Genomic DNA, 24,524 nt, shown 5'->3' on the forward strand with positions numbered 1-24,524 from the left:
AGTTCAGGAAAATCTTACAGCAGACGACAACTTCCGCTTTCGTGTCAAAACTTCCGGTTGCATTCGGGTTGAGAAGAAGAGTGTCGATGACAGTAACATGGTTTAACTTTGCAGTTCTGTGTCTGTTGTGTGACGACTTAAAACGCCATGCGTAACAAAAAGCTCAGTGGGGAGATTGCGTTGCGGTTTATCCTCTTCGTCATTTTTACGTAAGTGTGCACAAGCTTGATCAATAAGGTAACCTGTACATAAACCAGGATATCATATATATGCATCTATAGCTAAGACTGCATGGTATCCTCAAACAGAAAGGTTCGATTTCGCATATAAATGCGAAGTTCAATTAGGGAATATAGGTATAGGTATAGGGACACTCATTGAATGAGATAGGCCTCGCGGCCTTTATACGTCCCATCATTAGTTCAACAACGTATAGATACATTGGTCTGTATTGCATGCATAATTTGTAACTTGTGTGACAATGGTCACTCATCGTACTCATACAAACTTGATTTCATAAATATTTCTGTGTCCAGTTGGTTCTTGAATCTGTTTAGGTTAGTAGCCGTTTTAGTATAATGCAAGAGGAAATCTTAATCAGCGTTGGAGAACGTATGAGACGCGTGCATTTACGGGTAATGTTGAACTTTAGATTGAAAAATGCATAGCTCACATGCAGTGGCATTATTTACTTATTTTTGATACAAGTCACTTAATGACTTATATTTATAATGATATAGGACGTTTTCAAAAAAATGTTGCAAAATCGGTCCTTTTTTTTGTGTTGAAAAATGAAGTTTCTAAAATCGTTACTTTAATTTGAGGTCTGGAGCGTTCATTTATGATTGAAAACTGAAATATGCCACCTTAATAACGAATATTACAAAAAAATATCTTCAAAATGCGAGAGCTACTGTTGACACGTTTCACACAAATATCGTGTGCATGGAAGTTACACTATGTCTGCATTTGGCGTATATTCTGCGTATTACTTGACACTCGATCACTCTTCATTTCTGTGGCTGCATGTTGCCCCTGAATGTAGTTGAATGTAAATAAATTGTCAAATAAGCATTATTTTTTTCTTTAAAACTTTGCCCCATTTTTCCCCTGCATCATTAGGGAGATACTGAGCGCCTTTGAACTTGTCTCTCCAGGAACATCATACATGATACGCCTTCTTAGACTTTTGGGCTTGGGGTGCATTTTTTTCTTCAGATTTTTGTTTGTTTGATTATTTTGCATTTAAGCTATCTAATAGTATAAAGTCATCTGCAAATATGGTTTTGATGACCGGTCAACAATTAATGTGCGCAACTTGTTCCATTCATGATTCACAACATTTTCCGCTTTGCATTTTCAGCATAACAGACGATGCAAACCCATACCATCGCGCTGTTCAGCCTGAAGAACTGTGGCTGTATAGATACCCACATACTCCAGACTTTTACCCAGGAAAACTTATGTGGGTATGAACACTCAAACTACTTTGACTTCAAATGCATTTTTTTTTACTTTGATCTGATTACACACACACACACACACATACATGCGCACATGCACACACACACACACAACACAACACCACACCACACCTCACCACACCATACCACAAAAAAAACCACAACACAACACAACACCACACCACAACACCACACCACACCACACCACACCACACCACACCACACCACACCACACCACACCACACACACACACACACACACACACACACACTCTTATTGTAGTGAATGACTTTTGTCAAAACGTGCACGAAAAAATGCTCAGAAAAGAACCGGGGGGCAATAGTCCTCCCAAGGTGGGGGGCAGTTGTACGGGAAGTGCAATTTTCTGGGGTGGGGGGCAATTTTCCAGGGGCAATTAGCCTGCTACCCATACATGCACACACACAGGAACAGTGGCACACACACACACACACACACACACACACACACACACACACACACACACACACACACACACACACACAACACAACACACATGTTTGAATGGCATTTTTGATTTCATTGCTAAGCATAGAATTTACAAACCTTTTGTTTGTTACCTTACCTTGAATGCTGCATAAGAATTAAGATTCAATTCAATAAATGTGTAATGCAATATGGCAAACAGAAGAAGAATAATTTCTCTTTGTCTTCTTTGTTTTCTCCAGATAACAGTGTTTTCAGTTCCAACTGCTGTTTTTGTGGGGTTTTATATTATACGCCGAAACAGTGAGGATCTCATTCAGGCTACTCTAGGTTTGTATACATTTCCTTCATGTTGATGCCTGTCCAAAGGTTCTCTCTTTTAGCTGTAAACTGTTGATTCGTGTGTGTGTTTGTGTGTGTGTGTGTCTGTGTCTCTGTGTGCACATGCGTGCACATCAACTTTCATCTCTATCAGCCATCCTATCTGTAATTGGTGACTACTGTCTGTTTGTGTCGTGCCCTTGCACACATCCACATTACTCGTATGCATTCATACGTGCAATACAGTGGAACCCCTTTTTAAGGAACCTACCCCCCCCCCCCCCGCCCCCCACACCCGAATTAAGACTCCCTCCCTTTTGAGCCTTGTTTTCTCAGACTTCCTGTTCAGTGTTCATAAACCTCTTTAAATTTACCTCCAATTGTAGCTCAGTTGGTAGCGCGCTGGATTTGTATCCAGTTGGCCGCTGTCAGTGTGAGTTCGTCCCCACGTTCGGCGAGAGATTTATTTCTCAGAGTCAACTTTGTGTGCATTAAGACTCTCCTCGGTGTCCGAACACCCTCGTGTGTACACGCAAGCACAAGACCAAGTGCGCACGAAAAAGATCCTGTAATCCATGTCAGAGTTCGGTGGGTTATAGAAACACGAAAATACCCAGCATGCTTCCCCCGAAAGCGGCATATGGCTGCCTAAATGGCGGGGTAAAAACGGTCATACACGTAAAAGCCGTGGGAGTTTGAGCCCATGAACGAACAAACAAACCTCCATTTTTAAGACTCCCTTCTTTTTAAGACCTGATTTTCTCAGATTTGTTGAGGTCTTAAAAGGGGGTTCCACTGTACCATGAATGATGTAACCAAACAATGATGGAACATATCTCTAACAAAGGCAAGTTGTATGTTTCATTTTTCATTTGCAACTTTTTGCTGTCACATGTATGTATTCATACCTTTTATAACAGACAAAGTTTGTAGTCTGCTATAGAGGGGTATTACCTATTCATGTATTAATTTCCGGGGATGGTCAGTAACATTAGAAATTCAGGCCTTAGGCCTAAAAAAAAAAAATAGGTGTGGTTACGGTAACCCGACCTACCCTATTTTTAGGGGCCGACCCTATAACTTTTTATTACATTTGTCAAAACAAAAAAAATGAAAACAAGAAAACAAGTACCGGCACGGTTGGCCTAGTGGTAAGGCGTCCGCCCCGTGATCGGGAGGTCGTGGGTTCGAACCCCGGCCGGGTCATACCTAAGACTTTAAAATTGGCAATCTAGTGGCTGCTCCGCCTGGCGTCTGGCATTATGGGGTTAGTGCTAGGACTGGTTGGTCCGGTGTCAGAATAATGTGACTGGGTGAGACATGAAGCCTGTGCTGCGACTTCTGTCTTGTGTGTGGCGCACGTTATATGTCAAAGCAGCACCGCCCTGATATGGCCCTTCGTGGTCAGCTGGGCGTTAAGCAAACAAACAAACAAAGAAAACAAGTGCAGAAAACGCAATAAAAACGAAAGCGCTCGAGTCGTCATGCAGACGACAGACGATGCAAGGGAAATAACTCCTTCTACTAAAAAGGCCCAACAGATGCTTGCCATGACAAAAATGGCAGCATCGTATTCGGTTGCGAGTGCTACACGTTTGGTTGCTCTGCTATTAAGAACAAAAAGGTTTTTTTTTAAAAGTGATTGCCTACCTTCCTACCCTATTTTTTTTGGCTATGTTACCTTAACCACACCTATTTTTTGTGTGTGTGTGTGTGCCTTACACAGCACTGTTAGGCCTATATGTGTGGTTCTAGCTCTTAGCTGCAGGGCTAATTTGAACACAAAACACTAAGAGCAAGAAAAATGCACTGGAGGGTTCGTGTGTATGGTTGGCAATTCAAGATGAATGTGACAGATGTTCTTATATAATTAAATATAGCAGAGATGACTAAACTGTGCTCCGCTGTCATGATTCATGACCTTGTTACAGGTCATGTGATAAGTTTGACAGTCGTTTTATTGCCCCTAATTAATAATGTGCACATATGGCCACTGATGACAAATGTACTTGTGAGACTGACTCATAAGATGTGTGTGTTATATAAATCGTGTGTGTGTGTGTTTTCTTCAATCAATTCTCCCTGTGTTCTTTGTGCCATAAGAACATTTTCTATTGCTAGTTAGTTGCTCAGCTCTGTCAGTTTTGTCATGTGCTTTAACGTCTTAAATAGCTTTTACATTATTTACAACTTAAAATGAGGGAGACTGAGTGTAGGAGCAACATCTGTTAACACACACACATTGCATGCTTACACACATGCATGCACACACACACACACACACACACACACACACACACACACACACACACACACATATGCATGCATACACACACACACAAAACACACACTTTTTAAATTTACTTAATTTGTTTTTTAAACACATATACTTGGTACTTTCAGGTGTGACCTTGTCAATTTACATCACAGGATGTGTGACAAACTTTGTCAAACTAGCCGTGGGAAGGTAAGCATAAACAGAATTTGTTTATAGTCAGTTCTCAGTTAACATTTAGCTGCGATTGCATTTTGAAAGTTTACCAATAAAACAAGTCGCGTAAGGCGAAATTACAACATTTAGTCAATCTGTTGAACCCACAGAATGAAACTGAACACACTGCATTTTTTTCATCAAGACATAACAGTTTCGTCAGTCCCTGCCACAAGGAAGTCGCTCACTTATCCCGTGCAACACGAAGTGAAACTGACAGTGCCCCTGCCTCAACTTTCACAAAAAGCCGGATATGACGTCATCAAAGATATTTATCAAAATAATGAGGAGAAAAACTAGAGATATCATACTGAGGAACTCTCATGTAAAGTTTCATGAAGATTGGTCCAGTAGTTTCTCTGAATCGCTCTTACACACACACACACATACTGTAACATACATTATTAACATACACCACACCCTCAACTCAATTCCCAGTCATCGTTAAAACATTTAGTCATAACTTGACTAAATGTAAGAAGAGGACTATAATCCTGGACTCTTTGTTTGAGGTATTTGAAAGTATTGAATTCTTTGTGGATTAAACAAAGTGGAAAGACTCCAATCGAATTGAGTGAATCATTGAAATCATTGGGGCGGGGATGTAGCTCAGTCGGTAGCGCGCTGGATTTGTATCCAGTTGGCCGCTGTCAGCGTGAGTTCGTCCCCACGTTCGGCGAGAGATTTATTTCTCAGAGTCAACTTTGTGTGCAGACTCTCCTCGGTGTCCGAACACCCCCGTGTGTACACGCAAGCACAAGACCAAGTGCGCACGAAAAAGATCCTGTAATCCATGTCAGAGTTCGGTGGGTTATAGAAACACGAAAATACCCAGCATGCTTCCTCCGAAAACGGCAAATGGCTCCCTAAATGGCGGGGTAAAAAACGGTCATACACGTAAAATTCCACTCGTGCAAAAAACACGAGTGTACGTGGGAGTTTCAGCCCACGAACGCAGAAGAAGAAGAAGATTGAAATCATTATATTGCACAGTTTAGCCAATAGGAGCCAACTGCCTTGTGGTTTCTATATTGGGTATACGAGATTGTGTCCCTCTTTGTCCTGTATTTAAAAATGTATGGTTGTCAAAGATCGACAGCTATATGCACAAATCAGACGCTAGTCGACTTTCATTTTTTTTTCATTTTTCATTACTTTATTGTCCCATCGCTGGGAAATTCGGGTCGCTTCCTCCCAGTGGAAAGCTAGCAGCAACGGAGTCGCGCTACCCAGGTGTCTGCGTGTTTTGGTGTATTCAGCCACCTGCACTTATGGCAGAATGACCAAGGTCTTTTACGTGCCATTGTGATGACACGGGGGTGGGACATGGCTTCCGTCTCTGGGTCTGCACATAAAGTTGACCCGTGTCCGTCCCGGCCCGAATTCGAACCTGCGACCTTCCGATCACAAGTCCAGTGCTCTACCAACTGAGCTACCGTTGTAAAACTAGTGGTGGGTATATAAGTGGAAGAGAGGTGAGTGGGTAGGGATTGAGCATGGGAGGCTGTGCTATTGAGGGGAGTAATGATCACACTGTGCAGTTCCTAACTATTCAGGTTGAATACCGTATTTGACGGACTACAAGCCGCGACTTTTTTTTTTTAAAAATCGCATTGCGGCTTATAAAAAGATGCGGCTAAAACGTTACCTAAACTTGAATAGCATTCACCTAATGGAAGTCGCCGCGGATTTTCATTTCGCTCGATTAGCGATTACCGGTACTTTATTAGCTCTCTACTCAAGACTCGGCGCTTTTCTCTTTCTTTCGCGAATCTTCGTTTGTCAACAAGTCGTCGTGACAAGATAGCGTACAGAGAAACACCGGATGTATCAGGATCTCGCGCGCGCGAGATTTCGTTTTTTTGTGTCTCACGATAGTTGGAGGAGCGAGAGCCGCCATGTTGTGTTTTCGTCTGCTCGAAATGTGCGCAAAAGTCGTAAATCATCCCAAAAAAGCTTATTCCGGGCGGGACTACATGTGTGTGTTGGTTACAAATTGTGTGTGTGATATTTTTCTTCAAACTTTTTCACTTTTCTTCTTTGTTTCACTTGTTTATTTTCGGAGCCGATTTCGCCAAATACCGTACTTTCGTTTGCCTGGTTGTTTTGATTGATTGACACGATCTGATTATATTTTTTTCGACGGCGGCTAATATAGTGACGCGGCCTATACGTGGCTCGTCCCAATTTTTTTGTTAAAAGTCGGGGGTGCGGCTTATAAAACGGTGCGTCTTGTAATCCGTCAAATACGGTACATTGTGTATCTCTCTCTCTCTCTCTCTCTCTCTCTCTCTCTCTCTCTCTCTCTCTCTCTCTCTCTCTCTCTCTCTCTCTCTCTCTCTCTCTCTCTCTCTCTCTCTCTCTCTCTCTCTCTCTCTCTCTCTCTCTCTCTCTCTCTCTCTCTCTCTCTCTCTCTCTGAATTATGTAATTGGTTCCTCCTGAAACTGTTTTCTTCTCTGTGAATCAGACCCAGACCAGACTTTTTGTCTCGCTGCTACCCCGAAGGTCCCCCTGAGCACATCAGTCTGAAGGACAACTGGCAGTGGGACTGCTCTGAGACTGCCAATCCACAGCTGCTTACCAACGGCCTGAAGAGTTTTCCCAGTGGACATGCGTCACGTAAGCAGTGTCTCTGTTGGAAGCACGAGTAGTTTTGTCCTCAGTGGCAGCAGAAGTTCCTAGACGATGTTCGGAAATAAAAGTCTGTTGGGCTTGTATGGGTAATTGTCAAAGAGTGAGTATACCCTTGGCCTTGCTTTTAGTGAGACAAACACGAGGGAAAATGTAAAATTTCCCATGTGACGTTATATAGGCCAGTCACTAGTGAGGACATGAGCGCCGATAGATTGTTTGTCTCACTAAAAGCAAGGGTATTCACACGTTCACAACCCAAACAACCCAGACGGAGTTATTTCCGGAATTCGTCTATTATGGACATGTGTATGTTACTACGCCATTAGTGTGTATAACTTGGTATACAGTCGAGATCGCTTTGCACGAAATGAAAGGGACCAATATTTTTTTTCGAGTCAACGTTTTTTCGCGATAACGTAAATGATCAAACTGATTTTTTAAAAAAAAAATTTTAAGCAAGATAAAGGAGATAAAACAGTGCCATACCTTAAAAAAAAAAAGCCAAGAACACGGTTCAGTCAGAGTCGGCAGTTTTGTCGTCTGCTACAGTTCATTATTTTGTTGTACACTTTAATTCCCCACAAAAAAGATTAAAATCCATTGCAGTGTTTAAAACCCATTGCAGTGTTTATGAATTCACACAGGACGAAAGAAATCCATCAACTTCAACTGTTTGACAGGCTCACTGCACTTTCCGATGAACCGTTCAATTCTTGTGACGTCGTCAAACATCCGCTTTCGGTTTGGTTGAACATCACATGACACGTACGCATCTTCAATCTTTGGTCTATTCTTGATGAACGTTGACAGAGTTGAATTTGCGATTGAAAACTTCTTACAAATTTCAGTCTTGTTCAGTTGTTTTTTGTCAAGCTCTTCTAAAACTTTGATATTAAACGCGATTGTGTGGCTTGCTTGTTTTCTCTTCACTCCTGTTTTCGAGGCCATCTTCAATCACGGTCAGAAGGAAAATGAGATATTCAGTCAGTCATGCAAACACGTGAACACTTCTCGCTTCAATCACAGTCAGAAGGAAAATGAGATATTCAGTCAGTCATGCAAACACGTGAACACTTCTCGCTTTGGAAGCTACAAGTTGAAAAAAACAGTTGTTTGGTGGTGCAAGAGACCGAGAATCGGCTTCGTGTAAAAGTTTTTTGCGTGAGTTTCAGATCGTTTTATTTTGCGTTATGATGTTTTTTTTAGTAGGGTTTATGAAGGGAATGGTTGGGACTGACAACACGTTTCGCGTAATGGTTTTTTTCGGCTTATCGTTTTTCGTGTTAAATGATCTCGACTGTACCTTACCTTTTATATCAGTCAAAATACTATATTGTGTGGCCTACAAGATGATACAGTTGACCACTAAATTTTTAGTCAAAACTGTTAGCCAGTCATGTATTAGATTGCATACAGCTGATAATCTGCATAAAAGTAAACAAGACTTACTTGTTGTTTTATTTAGTCCTTGATTTTCATCGCTGTTGAACTTCACCTGCAACTGCTATCTCATTGCAGTGTGGGTGAAACTGATTCAGTACTGTGGTATCTGTGGTGAAAAGTCACCCTTTAGGACCAGCCACAAGTGCACATCGCAGGTGGCCTTTCATAACAGGTACTCTATGGTCAAGGGGATACACAAAGTAAGGGACAGCACATGGTGTCCTGCTTTTTTTTTTTTTTTTTTTTTTTTTGGGGGGGGGGCCTTACATTTCAGGCACCACAGTAGCTGCATGGTAAAGGTGGATTTTTTTAACATGTTTTTGTTTTCTCATTGCAGTGTCCTTTGCCAGCCTGGGCTATGTGTCACTGTACCTTGCAGGAAAGCTTCAGGTGTTCAACAGAGGTAGAGGCCAAGGGTGGCGCTTTGTTGGCTCCATAATACCTGTCATCTGGGCCCTCATGATTGCTGTGTCACGCACCTCTGATTTCCATCACCATTGGCAAGGTATGTTGCTCTCTTTGTTTGGGTTACACCCCTTTGCTTTTTTGTTGTTCGTGTTTGGTAAATATATTTTTGAAGTACATGTACATGGACTGGGTGGCCGAGTGGTAACGCACTTGCGCTCGGAAGCGAGAGGTTGCGTGTTCGACCCTGGGTCAGGCCGCAATTTTCTCCCCCCTTTCCTAACCTAGGTGGTGGGTTCAAGTGCTAGTCTTTCGGATGAGACGAAAAACCGAGGTCCCTTCGTGTACACTACATTGGGGTGTGCACGTTAAAGATCCCACGATTGACAAAAGGGTCTTTCCTGGCAAAATTGTATAGGCATAGATAAAAATGTCCACCAAATACCCGTTTGACTTGGAATAAAGGCCGTGAAAGGTGAATGCTCGCCTAATAGGCTACTGAGCTTTACTGGCCGATGTGAATGCGTTATATATTGTGTGTAAAAAAAATGTCTGTTTGTCTGTCTGTCTGTAAAAAATTCCATTTCAAACGGCAGAAATTAATATGTAAGCGCCTAGGGCTATATCTAGATTAGGCGCATAAAAAATGATCACAATAATAATAATAATAATAATAATGTATATTATGTTGTTTTTTGTGTGTTATTGTTCTTTTATCCTTTCTTTCTTCATTTGTCTTTGTTGTTGTTGCTATAGTTATGGAATATCAACACAGGGCGTCCACACCAGCACATTGCAGCACACAACACATAGACAACATAGACACATCTTTTTGTTTGTTTGTTTGTTTGTTTGCTTAACGCCCAGCCGACCACGAAGGGCCATATCAGGGCGGTGCTGCTTTGACATATAACGTGCGCCACTCACAAGACAGAAGTCGCAGCACAGGCTTCATGTCTCACCCAGTCACATTATTCTGACACCGGACCAACCAGTCCTAGCACTAACCCCATAATGCCAGACGCCAGGCGGAGCAGCCACTAGATTGCCAATTTTAAAGTCTTAGGTATGACCCGGCCGGGGTTCGAACCCACGACCTCCCGATCACGGGGCGGACGCCTTACCACTAGGCCAACCGTGCCGGTCTAGACACATCTTTGCTGATGCCCACTCTCATACATGTACAAAAATGTGCACATGCACGACTCATGCACAATCATACACACACACACAAGGATTGAGTCACACCTACACACCTAATGAGCTCCGTGAAACATGTTTAACATGCAATCATTGTACATACAGTGGAACCCCCCTTTTAAGACCTCCAAAAATCTTAAAAAGGAGGGCGTCTTAAAATGGGGGTAATTTTACAGAGGTTATGAACAGAAAGTCTGTGAAAACAAGGTCTTAAAAAGGAGGGAGTCTGAAAACGGGGGTAATTTTACAGAGGTTATGAACAGAAAGTCTGTGAAAACAAGGTCTTAGAAAGGAGGGGGTCTTAAAAGGGGGGTTCCACTGTACATGCAAAACGTTTTTACACCTGTCTACCTTGCTGTTTTGTCTGTTTTCAGATGTAACAGTGGGCGGTATCATCGGCCTGGTGGTGTGTTACTTTTGTTATCGCCAGGTGTACCCCAGTCTGGACAAAATGAACTCTTACCTGTGCTACAGCCTAATTCCACGAGAGTTAGAGAGAAGTGCTTCCGCAACAGAGCTGAGTTCCCCGCGGCCTAAAGCACAAGAAACAGAGTTCAATTTTATATCTAGAATTATTTGATTTTTGTTTGATTTTTTACTGTGATTTAATGATTTTTATGTCAGAATAATAATTTGCTATTTTGTTTGGTGTAGAGACAATTTGTTTTCCTTTTTTTTTCCCTTTTTTTTAAATTAAATAATCGTACAGACATATCTTTCTTCACATAAAAGTTATTTGCCATTTGGTCTGGGGAAAAACTCGTTTTTTAAAACTTATCCTGTTACAATGTTTGTATGGATTTATCGTAAGAGCTGTTCAAGAAAGTCTTCTTTCAAAAATGCATTTGTAGTTTAAACTGATTTAAGTGTAATTATACATTGATTTCTTGCGACCGTTTTCTTTAGGCTTTTGCAAACAGTGTTTTTATGTTATTCTTTTCTTTAATTATCTATTTAAAAATTGCTCATGTAGTCATGTTTTAGACTAATGAGTACATCAAGTTCCTATCTGTGTTCAAGACATTTCACTGTAAAGGCTGTGATGTTCTCAGATTTATGTGCTAAAAAGCACATATAAGATACATGTGTAAGCTATATAGATGTGGGACCTTTAGCAACTACCTGCATCGGGGTCAGTGACCGGTCAGTGACCGACTTTAACTGAGTGAAAATATGTGTGCTCTGTGAGTGCGGCCAGATCAAAGGCATTGTGATAGCTGGGTGGCCTTGTTAAAAGACACGACCTTCTTCCCAGGGGTCAATGACCCAGTTTTTGCCATGAGAGGTGGTTCCCCTGTCATATCTGAGAGAGGAAACACTTCCTGCATCGGGGTCAGTGACCGAGTTTAACAGAGTGGAAATCTGTGTGTGCGGCCAGATCAAAGGCAGGGCAGTACCTAGTAGCTGAAACATGCATTATCACAAGTTGTTTGACTGTTACTCAAGCGGTCTCTTTGATTTTTTTCGTATTTCATACACGGATTAGGCGCTTGTTATACAAGACGCAGGGGTCGACGAGGAAAAAAGTCGCGCCTTATGACCCGGAAAGTACGGTAGTCAGGTGGTGTAACCAAGGATGTGTGTTTCTGTATGTTTTAAACTTGGGAATGTGTGTAGTCCAGCAGTTCCAGTGTGCCTTTGTAACAGTGTTTTCCTTCATATGAGTTTGTTCTTGTCCAGAAGTTGGTTGAATGCAACTGGCGAACATTTATTGATGTCAAGGGAACCAGCTACCACAGCTGCACCAATTAAGTCAAACATAAGGTTTACATTCCATTCTTCTAACAAACATATGACTTTCTGGGACAGAGTGTGCCTGGCGGTTTGATTTGTTACCAAGTCAGAAAGGGAATTTACTGTCTCAGAACACAGGAAACTAATACAATGTATCAAGATTGTCAAGTTTTTATTTGACACAGTCAAAAATGTAATACAAAATATGGCTCATGTTTGTGCTACTGCATGAGAGCAAAGAAGGCAAGCATAAACGATGTAATGTATTTTTGATGTTCCTTGAAAGAGTGTTTGTTTGTTTGGGTTTTACACTTTAAATGGGATTATGAAAGTGCTATGATTTTTTTTCAAAATGTTGTTGTTTCTTCAACATCACTGTTCATATCAAAACTTTAAAAGAGCTTGTATTGTTTGAGAATCAACATACTGCATAAACCACCTGTATAGTGTATCATATTCAATGTTAATACACTACTTTTGTTTGTTTTTAATGAAGACCTTGATCTCAGTTTTGTACTGTATAAATAACTGTTTGACTGTTCGTATGCTAACTGTGTGTAAGATTGGTTGTTCTGTGATTAAACTGGCGTACGCTCTCAGGTATTCAGGTTTGTGAAATGCTGTGTAAAGTTGAAGCTGCAGCCTGGAGAGCTGAATCAGTATCCAACACCCCTTTGTGCTTACATGCACACGTTAAAGATCCTAACTGTAAATTAAAAGTCTCAGATTGGGGAAAAAAAAACAAAAACATGCATTCAGCAAGAAGAAGACATTTCGAAAGAAAAAGTGCTTGAAAATTATCAATATCATATTCAGAAATCAGATTTTAAATTGTGCAAGGATATTGTACATGTAAACTGTAATCTACGACAGAGGGCCAACATTTGGATTTTCTGTGTTGTCCCCAACTATTTTCACAGCTGATAACTAATAAACCACATTCCTTTTACTTTTTTTTAAATGTAATAAAGTTGCCTTTGTGGGTCTCACTTGAAGAGTCCCCATGTTGTTTCACAATGTACATGTTCTCATGCAGGTGGCATGGACTTTTTGTACCCCCCGTGGGTTAGGGGGAGTCCCATATTGGTTGGGACGAGAAAGAATTTACCCGATGCTACCCAGCATGTCGTAAGAGGCGACTAAGGGTTCTGTTTCTCCTTTTACCCTTGTTAAGTGTTTCTTGTATAGAATATAGTCAATGTTTGTAAAGATTTTAGTCAAGCAGTATGTAAGAAATGTTAAGTCCTTTGTACTGGAAACTTGCATTCTCCCAGTTAGGTACGTTGCAAGCCCCTGGAGCAATTTTTTGATTAGTGCTTTTGTGAACAAGAAACAATTAACAAGTGGCTCTATCCCATCTCCCTCCTTTCCCCTATCCCATCTCCCCCTTTCCCCGTCGCGATATAACCTTGAATGGTTGAAAATGACGTTAAACACCAAATAAAGAAAGAAAGAATGGACTTTTTGTAATGGTCAATAGAGGAAAATGTATCGGGCAGCACTGAAGAATTAATACAAAGGATATTATTGCATTAGATCTGTTGTATTTTATGATGATTTTTTTTTAAGTGAGCGCATGTGGGTTGTGTTTGCTTTTAATTTACTATTATTGTTTGACCATATGACTGGAGGTCTATGGCCACTTGGCCAGTACGTGTTGGGAATGAAACACAAGTGCAAGTATAGTGATGACATAGTTTGGTATATTTTTTTATAAATAGATATTTTTAAAGACACTTTTGTTTCTCTACATGTCACCCAATGCTTACTTTTCCAACCATAAACATGTTTTGTATTTGAATGTGCCAAGTAATTTATTGTTTGTTCAAAATCTTGTTTTGCTTTGGGCGTTGCATGATTGGTATTAAAGTGACTAAAATGGTATTTGCAATTTTATACGTCTTTTTATTGCATAAAAAGATATGTTGTCGGTCGAACTTTGGAGAAAGGCATATTAGGTCAAGAGTGTGGGTGTGTGTGTGGGTGGGTGTGTTCGATAGAGAGACAGAGAGAGAGAAAAGGGAGTGAACATGTATATCATGAGCATGCATTATTCACAGGTATGCATAAATCTGAAGAACCAATGAATTTTCAAATTTGTTATATTGATTTGCAAAATCGCTATGATGGAACTGATGATCGATGGACATACATTTTCCCATTATGTTCATTACAATTAAATATGCAATTTATGTAATGCTTCAACCACACATGCAGACTTGAGTCCTCACTGCACAGAAGACCAGTATAACTATATGTACCACCAACACCTGTTCAGAGCAAACAAAACAATTGATGTATTATTTCCCACTCTGACGTTGCCAAAGTTTGTACTTCTCTTTCACACAGACTCAGACATTCCGACGGATGCTGGTATGCACTGTCTGAATGTCACACTTTTCCCTCCAATACTAGTTGAAAAAAAATCCCCCCCCCCCCCCCAAAAAACACAAAAAAACACACACAAACAAAACAAGTACATTTATATAAAGTATACCACAACAAAAAATACATATATAAAAAGGTAAATGAATAGGACAAAGGAAAAAACCACTGCATGATCATTTCCTACTTTAACTTTGGGTATGTGTCAAAGTGGAAGGAGTGGTGGTGTGCATGTCAATTTGCACAGGTACAAATAATGCACCTCAAGGAATATTTCACAATTCAGCGATATTTTTTCACAGACTTGTAATAGTTGGACAGTAGATGCACCTCAAGCCTACACTTCATTCAGGTACTCCAGAAAACTGCCGATAGACGGAAGGTCCAAAGAACGTTCAGTCAAAGGCCCTGAGAAGTCAGCTGCCGTTTTTAGAGGCACTCCTTGGGGAGTGTAAAATCTGTGTACGGGGTACTGTCCAGCTGGCTGACCTCCCAGCTGCTGATACATACTATAGGGGTACGCGGGGGGTGACCCTAGGTTTGGGTATGGTGAAGGGTACGGGTAGGTCATGTACTGAGCTGTCGCTGGAGAACTGGAGTGAAAAAAAGCCGGTTGCATCATCTGAGCTTCCTGCATTGCATGGGGAAAGTAGCCCACAGGTACCTCCATGGGTGTCTGCATCACGAGAATGCCATTTCTGTTTACCTGTTCACAACTAGTGTTAAGTTGAACGCTGTGAGACATTTGGGCAGCGGTGTTGAAAGGGTGGTTCAAAGCCCACGAAGACCTGCCACCTAGAATGTCTGAACTCCTGTAGCTGCCCATAGACTCCAGGGCTGTAGGTGCCTGGCTTTCCACCTGATTCCCAGGGAGGTTTCGGTCTTCCTCGCACTCCTTTTCTGTTTTGACTGGCAAGAACTTCTCGGTGGTTTTCTTCAGGTCATGAATGGTTGACTGTGTTGTCACGGAGGCAGTCCCACCGGTTCCTGGATAGGGAGGTGGTTGCTGTGAAGGGTAGCCTGGAAAGTACAGTTGCTGGCTAGATGATGGTGATGAGAACCACTCTGGTTTGGAAGCTGCATGGACTGCTGTCTCAGGTCCCCCGTTCTCACCAGGCGCCTCAAAGCCAAGCTGGTAAGCAGCAACTGGTCTCTGGTTAGGAAGAGGAGAAGGGGGAGGGGAAGGAGGCATGCTCATCGCATAAGCAATTCCAACACCAACGCTCTGCATGCTGCAAGGGGGAAAAGATGGGTAGCTGCAGGAAGGGGTAGACGGCTGACGATGAGTAGCCCCGGAATGAGCTGGGGGCTGGTAGGAACACTGAGTAGACTCAGATGCCTGCAGGGAGGACATGACACCACACTGGTGAGGAGACCTGGAAGGCGTCAAACAAGCGACCGCTGACTGGTTCAACATCACCTCACCAGGAGCGTACCAGTGGTGGACGTAGTTGCCCATAGCACTGTGACTGGCCTGAGACTGATAGAACCCGTAGTCCATACCTGGCCCGAAACCTTCAACATGAGACTCGTTGGAATATAAATATGCAGGGTTAGGGCTTGGGGTGATAACGTTCACTGACGGTCCAGAACTACCATGATGGCGCATGTCCTGTCCAGAAATCACACTGTTGCTTGGTGACGCTGAGCACGGGTGTGTACCATTCCAGGCGCTGCTGGCTGTCTGGTTGCTATGGTTACTTGTGCCATCTTCCATCTGCTGACGTCTACAGAATTCCTGGAACTGCAGCTGCTTCTCTCGCTGGCTGATCTTGTGGGCCACGTGGCTTGACGGAAGCACTGGGGAGTGTCTGAAATGGTTAAACAGCCAAACATAATTATAAAGGAAAACTATTCACTGCAAATGACAAAGACTACACATCCCTACGCATGCAGTGCATTATTCCCCTGAAATATTCATTAACACTTGCATGATCCCCTTCCCAGGCTGTTTTTTTGCCGGCTGAGAAAGATGCGTTAAAATCATACTATGAATTTAGGAAACACCCCCCGACCCTCGTCTCCTATTTCTCTGTCTCAGTCTGTCTCTTATGGAGCTTTAACCTATACCTATACGTCACACACACACACACACACACACACACACACACACACACACACACACACACACACACACAAACACAGCCCCCACCCCCTCCCTAAACCCCACCCTTCCAACCTATACCTCTCGCACGATACTATCCTTAGACTTCCGACGGCTTACCAGCGCGGCCAAACCCTCCGGTTTACCATTTTGAAAATTGTGCGTATCTGGTTTGGGCACTAGTAACCCGTCAATCCGTTCTTTTCACCCCCACATACCTATCACTCATGCAGTGCCAGGTAGAGGGGCAAGACACCTCCAGAATACAACTGGTATCCAGCAGCGCAGCCTCTTCTTTCTTGCTCTCAGATTTCCCGCTCTTTGCAGTACTGGGCGATCCACTCCTGCCCGCGTAGGGGTGGTACCTCTGGTGATCTTGTTGTTTCTTGGACTTTGCGTTCTGATGCTTGCTGTCGTCCTTGTCTGAAGTACGGGACAAAGATGGTTGGACAGACTGCTTGAACTGTGCGAGGCACATCAGATCGCTGATAGCATATCGTCTCCGAAGGATGGCTTCTTGTTGAATGTATGTACTGTCTTCCTCCCTGTATAGAAATCAGTTCAACTTAGGCATTAGCAAGATTATATCAGTTAATGACATAGTCACTAATTAAGGTACTCGTGGTGTATTTTGTTCCGTGGAATAACGCATTCAATGGTTCCTCACCAAAGAAAAGTCAACGGACGTCACTGCCTTAAATTAGCAGAAGGACGTTGACATTTGTATGTGTTCATCATAGCAATTTTCACACTTGGACCTACCACTGCTTAGGGTGAAGAATGTAATCTTACCCCTTCAAGGCCTGGACATATCTGTGGCGGTTTACATGTGATCGTTTGCCTGGCAGAGATTTAAGGTATCTTTAGAAGTGAATGATCTTGCAATAATAGCGAATTTTATACTTCATTAAAAAAAAGAACAATTAATAATTAATAAATAAATAATTGTAATTTCTTTCTAAAAAATAAATAAATAAAATAAATAAATAAACAGTCACTCACCTGAGCGGACAGTGGGAGAAGGCGATGGAGAACTTCTTGGAGTTCTTGCTGATGACCTTGCCCCGTGACGTCATCCACACCCAGTCTTGGCATTTGGTCTGCAGGCGGAAATGGACGGTCTGCACATCGCTACTCTCCACCACTGTAAACGATCGATACATTTGGACATTGAGTTTGATACTCTCCACCACAGAAAACAACCGCCGAACATTTAGTCAATGGGTGTGCAGTGTTCGCTGCATTCTTGTTGAATTGTTTTACTTTTTGTGTGTGTGACCATTTTGAGAATGAACGCCCATATCAGACGTTGATTCAAACCGAGTTACGAGAACAGTATTCGTTAGCATACAAGTCGCCGCTTTGGTTCATTTCAATGTGATTAGCTCTTATCCTTATTTGGCGTCAGCATTCGGCAAAACGCAAAGCCTTTTTTAAATTGCCGAACACGTGCACGTTGCCACAATTTCGTCAGATCTGCACCTTTTTTTTCACGGTTTGGGAAAACATAACACCAATGACTGCTTTAAACTTTCACAAATTAGCGAAACTTGTGTGACCATTTTGGCAAAATATGATGGCCAAAGAAAATAAAAATCCTTTCAACATCCCTCTTAAACTTTACTCAAAATGCTGCTCACATTCATTATAACACTTACATATCGCTCAAACTTTGTCAGTCTGGTAACGGAGTAGGCCTACTTACACATTTTATGACAGGTTGCAAGAGCAGTCAAATCTTCTGGGTGGATAAGTGTGTAGAAAGACCGCTTCTCTATTTCTTCAGACCGGAAGCCGATGATTTCAGCACCTCTGAAACATCACACATATGATAATCAGTATTAGTGAGGTATGCCACACTAACACTGCTCACACACACACACACACACACACACACACACACACACACACACACACACACACACACACATACACACACAAACAAACAAACACACACACACACACACAGACACACACACTGTGACACACAACAAACAAAACACACACACACACACACACACACACACACACACACACACACAGACAAACACACACACACACACACACACACACACACACACACACATTGAACACACAAACACACACATTGAAGAAAAAGAGAACGTCAGTAACAACAAACAAACAAAACAATCATGTGTCACGGACAGGGGGCGAAGCAGGGCCATTGGACTCCTTACTTTTTATCCACTTCTTTAATATTGAGGTCAAGGTCATGCTTGGTCCAGAAGACATTTTTCTGAAGGTCCGTGTTGAATTCGGCGGCCCTCAACATGAACGGGTTGCAGAAGAGAAGTACGACGTTGCTCGACAGCCTCTTGCTTTTCGGCAAACTTGCCTGCTGCACTATCTTGCCAGAACAGTGCATCTTCTGCAAAATTTGCAGGACAGGAACGAGATGGTCAAAAAATGGTCATGGTTATGCATGCCAGTTTGTCACTGCATGCTCGTGTTTTTAATTCTTGTAGCGCAGTTAATCTTAAGCAGTAAATACATAAAATAAATCCCAAAACAAAAAGACTGCAAACGTTCCAAAATTCAGAATTAAAAATCCAAGAAAGGTAGGTTGTTGGAACGTTTGTTAATGACAAAACAATACATTCATTATTATTGTGAAGGTATTGTTTTGTCAATAACAAACGTTCCAACAACCTACCTTTCTTGTTTTTTGATTCAGTAAATACATAACATTTCAGAAGTGACACCTATGTCAATCAGCTAAACTATTGCAGCAAAACTATGTAAAAAATCACTGTGCAGAATGCAGTCACGCTGTTGAATCCTATAGTGTGTGCAGAATGCATCACGCTATTGAATCCTATAGTGTGTGCAGAATGCAGTCACGCTATTGAATCCTATAGTGTGTGCAGAATGCAGTCACGCTATTGAATCCTATAGTGTGTGCAGAATGCAGTCACGCTATTGAATCCTATAGTGTGTGCAGAATGCAGTCACGCTATTGAATTCTATAGTGTGTGCAGAATGCAGTCACGCTATCGAATCAGTCCTATAGTGTGTGCAGAATGCAGTCACGCTATTGAATCCTATAGTGTGTGCAGAATGCAGTCACGCTATTGAATCCTATAGTGTGTGCAGAATGCAGTCACGCTATTGAATCCTATAGTGTGTGCAGAATGCAGTCACGCTATTGAATCCTATAGTGTGTGCAGAATGCAGTCACGCTATTGAATCCTATAGTGTGTGCAGAATGCAGTCACGCTATTGAATCCTATAGTGTGTGCAGAATGCAGTCACGCTATTGAATCCTATAGTGTGTGCAGAATGCAGTCACGCTATTGAATCCTATAGTGTGTGCAGAATGCAGTCACGCTATTGAATTCTATAGTGTGTGCAGAATGCAGTCACGCTATTGAATCCTATAGTGTGTGCAGAATGCAGTCACGCTATGAAATCCTATAGTGTGTGCAGAATGCAGTCACGCTATTGAATCCTATAGTGTGTGCAAAATGCAGTCACGCTGTTGAATCCTATAGTGTGTGCAGAATGCAGTCACGCTATCTTCTTCTTCTTCTTGGCGTTCGCAGAGGTTACACAATCAGTCCAGCACTGGTGATAAATGTTGTCGTTTTCTCCAACTCCTGTCGACTGCCGTATAGTTTGGTCTGCAAGGGAGTTGGTGACGGCCACACTTCTTTTCGTTCCTCATCTAGTAAGGGACATCGCTGTAAGATGTGTTCCGCTGTTTGGTCCTCTTGACCGCAGGCACAGGTTGGTGATGGCGCCAGCTTGAACTTTCGGTTCATGTGAGCATTGAGCCTGTTGTGGCCAGTACGCAGCCTGATGAGGTTGACTTGCTGCTCTCTGGACATTGTGTGGTAGTCATCTCTGTTTGTCCTTGGCCTCATCAATGCCTTGATGATTGTCTTCTGCTCACTAAAGCTGACACTGTTTTCAGGTTGGTCTTCCACGGCTCCTTCTTTTGCCAGCTCATCTGCCCTTTCATTTCCTGGTATCCCACAGTGTGCTGGTATCCACTGGAGGACAACTCTTCTGGTTTGTCTGACCATCTGTAATGCTTTGGCCAGCTGTGGGAGTTTGTCGTTCTCTAGGGCCTGAAGGACTGAAAGGGCGTCCGAGAGAAAGACAACTTGGTAGCAAGGGTCTGCGGAGTCCTGAACGAAGGAGGCGGCCTGCATGAGAGCTTCTGCTTCTGCTTTATAGTTTGTGCAGTGTTTGCCAGTGGCAACGCTGGATGTAGCTGTATGTCCCCCAGGGAACTGGATGAGAATGCCTGCACCTCCATTGAGCACGGCGTTAGTTGCTGATCCATCGGTGTATACATGGATCCACGCCTCTTTTGGGTACTGTTCGTCGATCAGGGCTAAGGTGAGTGCCTGTCGAGCTGTGTCATTCTGATCTTCTCCTGAGGTAACATGTGGAACACTGGTGCAGATCTGGATGCCTGGTTTCTCTGTTGCCTTGGGGGTTTCCTCTTCTTCTTGAGTCAGAGGTAGAGTGTTCTGTGGAAGGACTTCCCTGTACTGTCGAGAAAGTCTCTTGCTCTCGTGTACAAAACTGCTCCGTTTAAGCCGGTTCTTGGTGAGGTTGCTCAGTCTGTGCTTCATGGGGTGGTCGGGTAGGCACTTGAGCTTCTCGGCCTGTACCATAGTCTTGGCTTCTCTTCTCTGACAGAGGGGTTGGATGGTGGTAAGCTTCTCCATTTCCTTGATGGGCGTGGATTTCATTGCACCGGTGATGAGTCGGAGGGCCTGGTTTTGCACACGGTCAAGGCTCTGCAGGTTTGTCTTGGCTGAGGTTGACCACGCTGTGGAGCCGTACTCGAGGTGGGGTCTGATTGTTCCCTGGTATACTGTCTTCAGTATCTTCTCGTTCGCTCCCCAGGTGGTACCTGCCAGCTTCCTGAGTATGGCTAGCTTGCGCCGGGCCTTCGTCTCTGCCTGTGCAATGTGTGGTTTCCAGGTCTGCCGTCTATCAAAGGTGACACCAAGGTACGTTGCTTCTTCATCCTCTCTCAGAGGAGTTCCACCAAGCCTAATGGTTCCGGCTTTCTGCTTTGGCGACAGTGTGAATAGGGTGGTGGAGGATTTCTCCTTGTTGATGGAGACGCACCAATCTTCTGCCCATGCGTTCAGCCTATCTGCCGCTTGCTGCATTCTGTAGGTGGCAGTACTTGCGTGCTCCTCCTTGCACCAGATCACAAGGTCGTCTGCGTAGAGAGCAGCTTTGATCCCCTTGGGCATCTCAGACACCAGATCGTCGATGAAGAGAAGGAAGAGTGTGGGGGAGAAGACTCCGCCCTGAGGGACGCCATGACGAAGGAGGAACTTCTTGCTTTTGGTCTGGTCGACGTTAACTCTTGCCCTGCGGTTATAGAGGTAAGAGCGAATCCACTGGTACATGTTGCTGGACACGCCTTTCCTCAGCAGTTTTACAAGGAGTCCATCTTTCCAGACCTTGTCAAAGGCCTTCTGAAGATCTATCCAGGTGACGAAGACCAGCTTCTGTTCCTGAAAGGCATCTTCAACTTCTTGCGCCAGGTAAGTGACCTGATCTTCAGTGCTGCGGAACTGTCGGAATCCAGCTTGTTCAGGGGCGAGGAGGTTCCTGGATTCCAGGTACCACCTGAGGCGCTCGTTCACAATTCTCTCCAGGGTCTTCACAACACAGCTGGTGAGGCTGATTGGGCGATAGCTGGTGGCCTTCTTTGGATCCTTCCCTTTTTTTAAGATGGGGATCATGATCGCTTCTCGCCAGAGTTGTGGTAGCGATCCTTCTTGCCAGCTGCTGTTGAAGACCTCGAGTAGCTTGTTCTCTGCTGCACTACCAAGGTGGGTTAGCATCTCGTTGGTGATGCCGTCTGGGCCAGGGGACTTCTTCGCCTTTGACTTTTTCAGAGCTGAGTGCAGCTCGTGGAGTGTGAGTGGTTGACTCATGGCGTCCACTGTCGACTGTCTGGCAGGTCTCTCTCTTTTCTCTCTTCTTGCTTCTCTCTGTTTCTCGGGGCTAACATGGAGGTTGCTCTCAGCTGCATAGCTTTCAGCAAATTGGTTGGCAGCATGCTTTCCAGTTAGCACCTTCCCGTTCTCTTCTAATGTGATCTTTCCTCTGCTGGTGTTCTCATCATTCAACTGCTTGGTGAGCCTCCAGAGCTTTCTGCCATCCTTCTCAAGGTTCAGAGAGCTTGTTTTCTCTTGCCAGCTTCTCCGTCTTGCCTGTAGCTTCTTTTTGAGAAATTTGGCTTTGGCTTCCTGGAGGCGGATGTTGTTGTTTTGTGACGGGTTGACTTCTGCTTCCCTTCTGGCGTCTGCCAGATCATCATCCAGTTCCTGCAATTCATTGCTCCAGTAGGGCTTATAGTCTCTCCTGGCACCCCTGGGAATGGACTCACGCGCTGCTCTGAGGATGCTCATGTTGAAGTCCTTCGCCACCATGTTGATGTCTCGACCCTCGACTCTGATGTCTTTGGTGAGTTCGCTGGTGCGGTGTCTAAAGAGGAACCAGTTCGCTCTTTTGTAGTTCCACCGTGGGAAGGAAGCTTCAGTGCAGGACTCCATGCCCAGGGTCAAAAAGACTGGCCGATGGTCACTTCCACCTAGCTGTTCTCCGACCTCTCTGCTGGTTAGCTGGTGCATGTCTTCCGTGCAGAAGGCTAGGTCAGGAGTTGATGTAGTGTGCCATCTTCTGGAGTAGAATGTAGGGCAGTCAAAGGGACTGTTCAAAAGGATGAGACCTTTGTCGTCCTGCCAGTTCTCCACCTCTTCTCCTCTCCGATCCAGGTGGTCATATCCCCAACTCTGTGAATGACTGTTGAAGTCACCCACCACGATGAAGTTGGAGGCCTTTGCGGGGATCGTGTCAAGGGCGAGGTGTCTATCATTGGGGCAGTAGAAGTTGACAAGATGGAATTCTGATGTCTTCGTCTGGATTCGAATCACCTGATATTCGGAGTCCTCCATGTGCGTTTCTATCAAACAGGCATTGATGTTGTTCCTGATGAGGGTCAGGATTCCTCCTTTGCTTCGGTCTGTTCTGTCGGACCTAAGGCATTGGTAGCCTCTCACTTTGAAGGACTTTTGGGGTGTCAGGTGCGTCTCCTGAATACAGCAGATGTTGATGTTCTTCTCATGCAGGATATGCTCCAACTCTGTCTTCTTGTTCAGGATACTTTCTGCGTTCCAGTGCATGACCTGAAAAGGTCGCTGCTGACTGGGTTTCTTCCTGGTTGTGGTGGTGCCAGTCACTTTCCTCCCGCGTCCCCTGGCGTGACAAGACGGACGGGAGGGACCTCCAGTAGTTGGGGCTGGGTCCCTTTGAGGCATGGGACCCGACGCTGCTCCACCCTGGGGGGTCCTCAATGGGCGAGCGCCATTTCCATCTGTGCTGGTTGATTGTGTCATCATTTGCGTAAGTGCGTGTACCCATGGTTTGTTAGAATGCGCCGTGCGGCCCGGGTCCTCCGTCTTCAGCATTCGGGGTTTTCTGTCGGGGTTACCTCACCCTTAGCTCATGGCCCGTACGTCCTACCCTGAGAGCACAGGGGGGAGGATTTTCCGGGATCCCACCCGGAGCCAGTTTGGTCCGCGGCCGCAAGCGGCTGATCTCCATATCTGAAGACCGTTCCCCTATCCGCCACCCGGGGACGCGCTGGGTTGGGGGTGGTCGCCCCACTGAAAATCCCACACTGGGTTAAGAAAGATCAGCCTGTCCCAGCAGTCACGCTATTGAATCCTATAGTGTGTGCAGAATGCAGTCACGCTATGGAATCCTATAGTGTGTGCAGAATGCAGTCACGCTATGGAATCCTATAGTGTGTGCAGAATGCAGTCACGCTATTGAATTCTATATTGTGTGCCCCAGTTTGTTTGTTCGTTCATGGGC

General features: G+C 43.9%; 2 protein-coding genes across 2 annotated transcripts in view; one reads left to right on the top strand and one right to left on the bottom strand.

Moving 5' to 3' along the window:
* Positions 1–52: 52 nt before the first annotated feature.
* LOC138982561 (phospholipid phosphatase 5-like) lies at positions 53–14,041 on the top strand. Its single transcript, XM_070355881.1, has 7 exons — positions 53–209; positions 1,364–1,469; positions 2,171–2,258; positions 4,653–4,716; positions 7,209–7,360; positions 9,156–9,323; positions 10,798–14,041. The coding sequence occupies exons 1-7, from the start codon at positions 148–150 to the stop codon at positions 11,001–11,003; spliced, it is 846 nt and encodes a 281-aa protein (XP_070211982.1). The 5' UTR covers positions 53–147; the 3' UTR covers positions 11,004–14,041.
* Positions 14,042–14,621: 580 nt separating this feature from the next.
* The window catches only part of LOC138983160 (protein similar-like), a 39,925-nt gene continuing 30,022 nt past the window's right edge, over positions 14,622–24,524 (bottom strand). Inside the window, exons 7-11 of the mRNA XM_070356569.1 lie at positions 18,845–19,035; positions 18,352–18,458; positions 17,649–17,790; positions 16,865–17,191; positions 14,622–16,353 (exon numbers count right to left, since the gene is read on the bottom strand). Coding sequence (XP_070212670.1) covers positions 14,880–16,353; positions 16,865–17,191; positions 17,649–17,790; positions 18,352–18,458; positions 18,845–19,035 — 2,241 coding nt within the window. The 3' untranslated portion in view covers positions 14,622–14,879. The remainder of the gene's footprint in view (positions 16,354–16,864; positions 17,192–17,648; positions 17,791–18,351; positions 18,459–18,844; positions 19,036–24,524) is intronic.

Source organism: Littorina saxatilis, linkage group LG12 (assembly GCF_037325665.1).
Source record: "Littorina saxatilis isolate snail1 linkage group LG12, US_GU_Lsax_2.0, whole genome shotgun sequence".
Taxonomy (NCBI): domain Eukaryota; kingdom Metazoa; phylum Mollusca; class Gastropoda; order Littorinimorpha; family Littorinidae; genus Littorina; species Littorina saxatilis.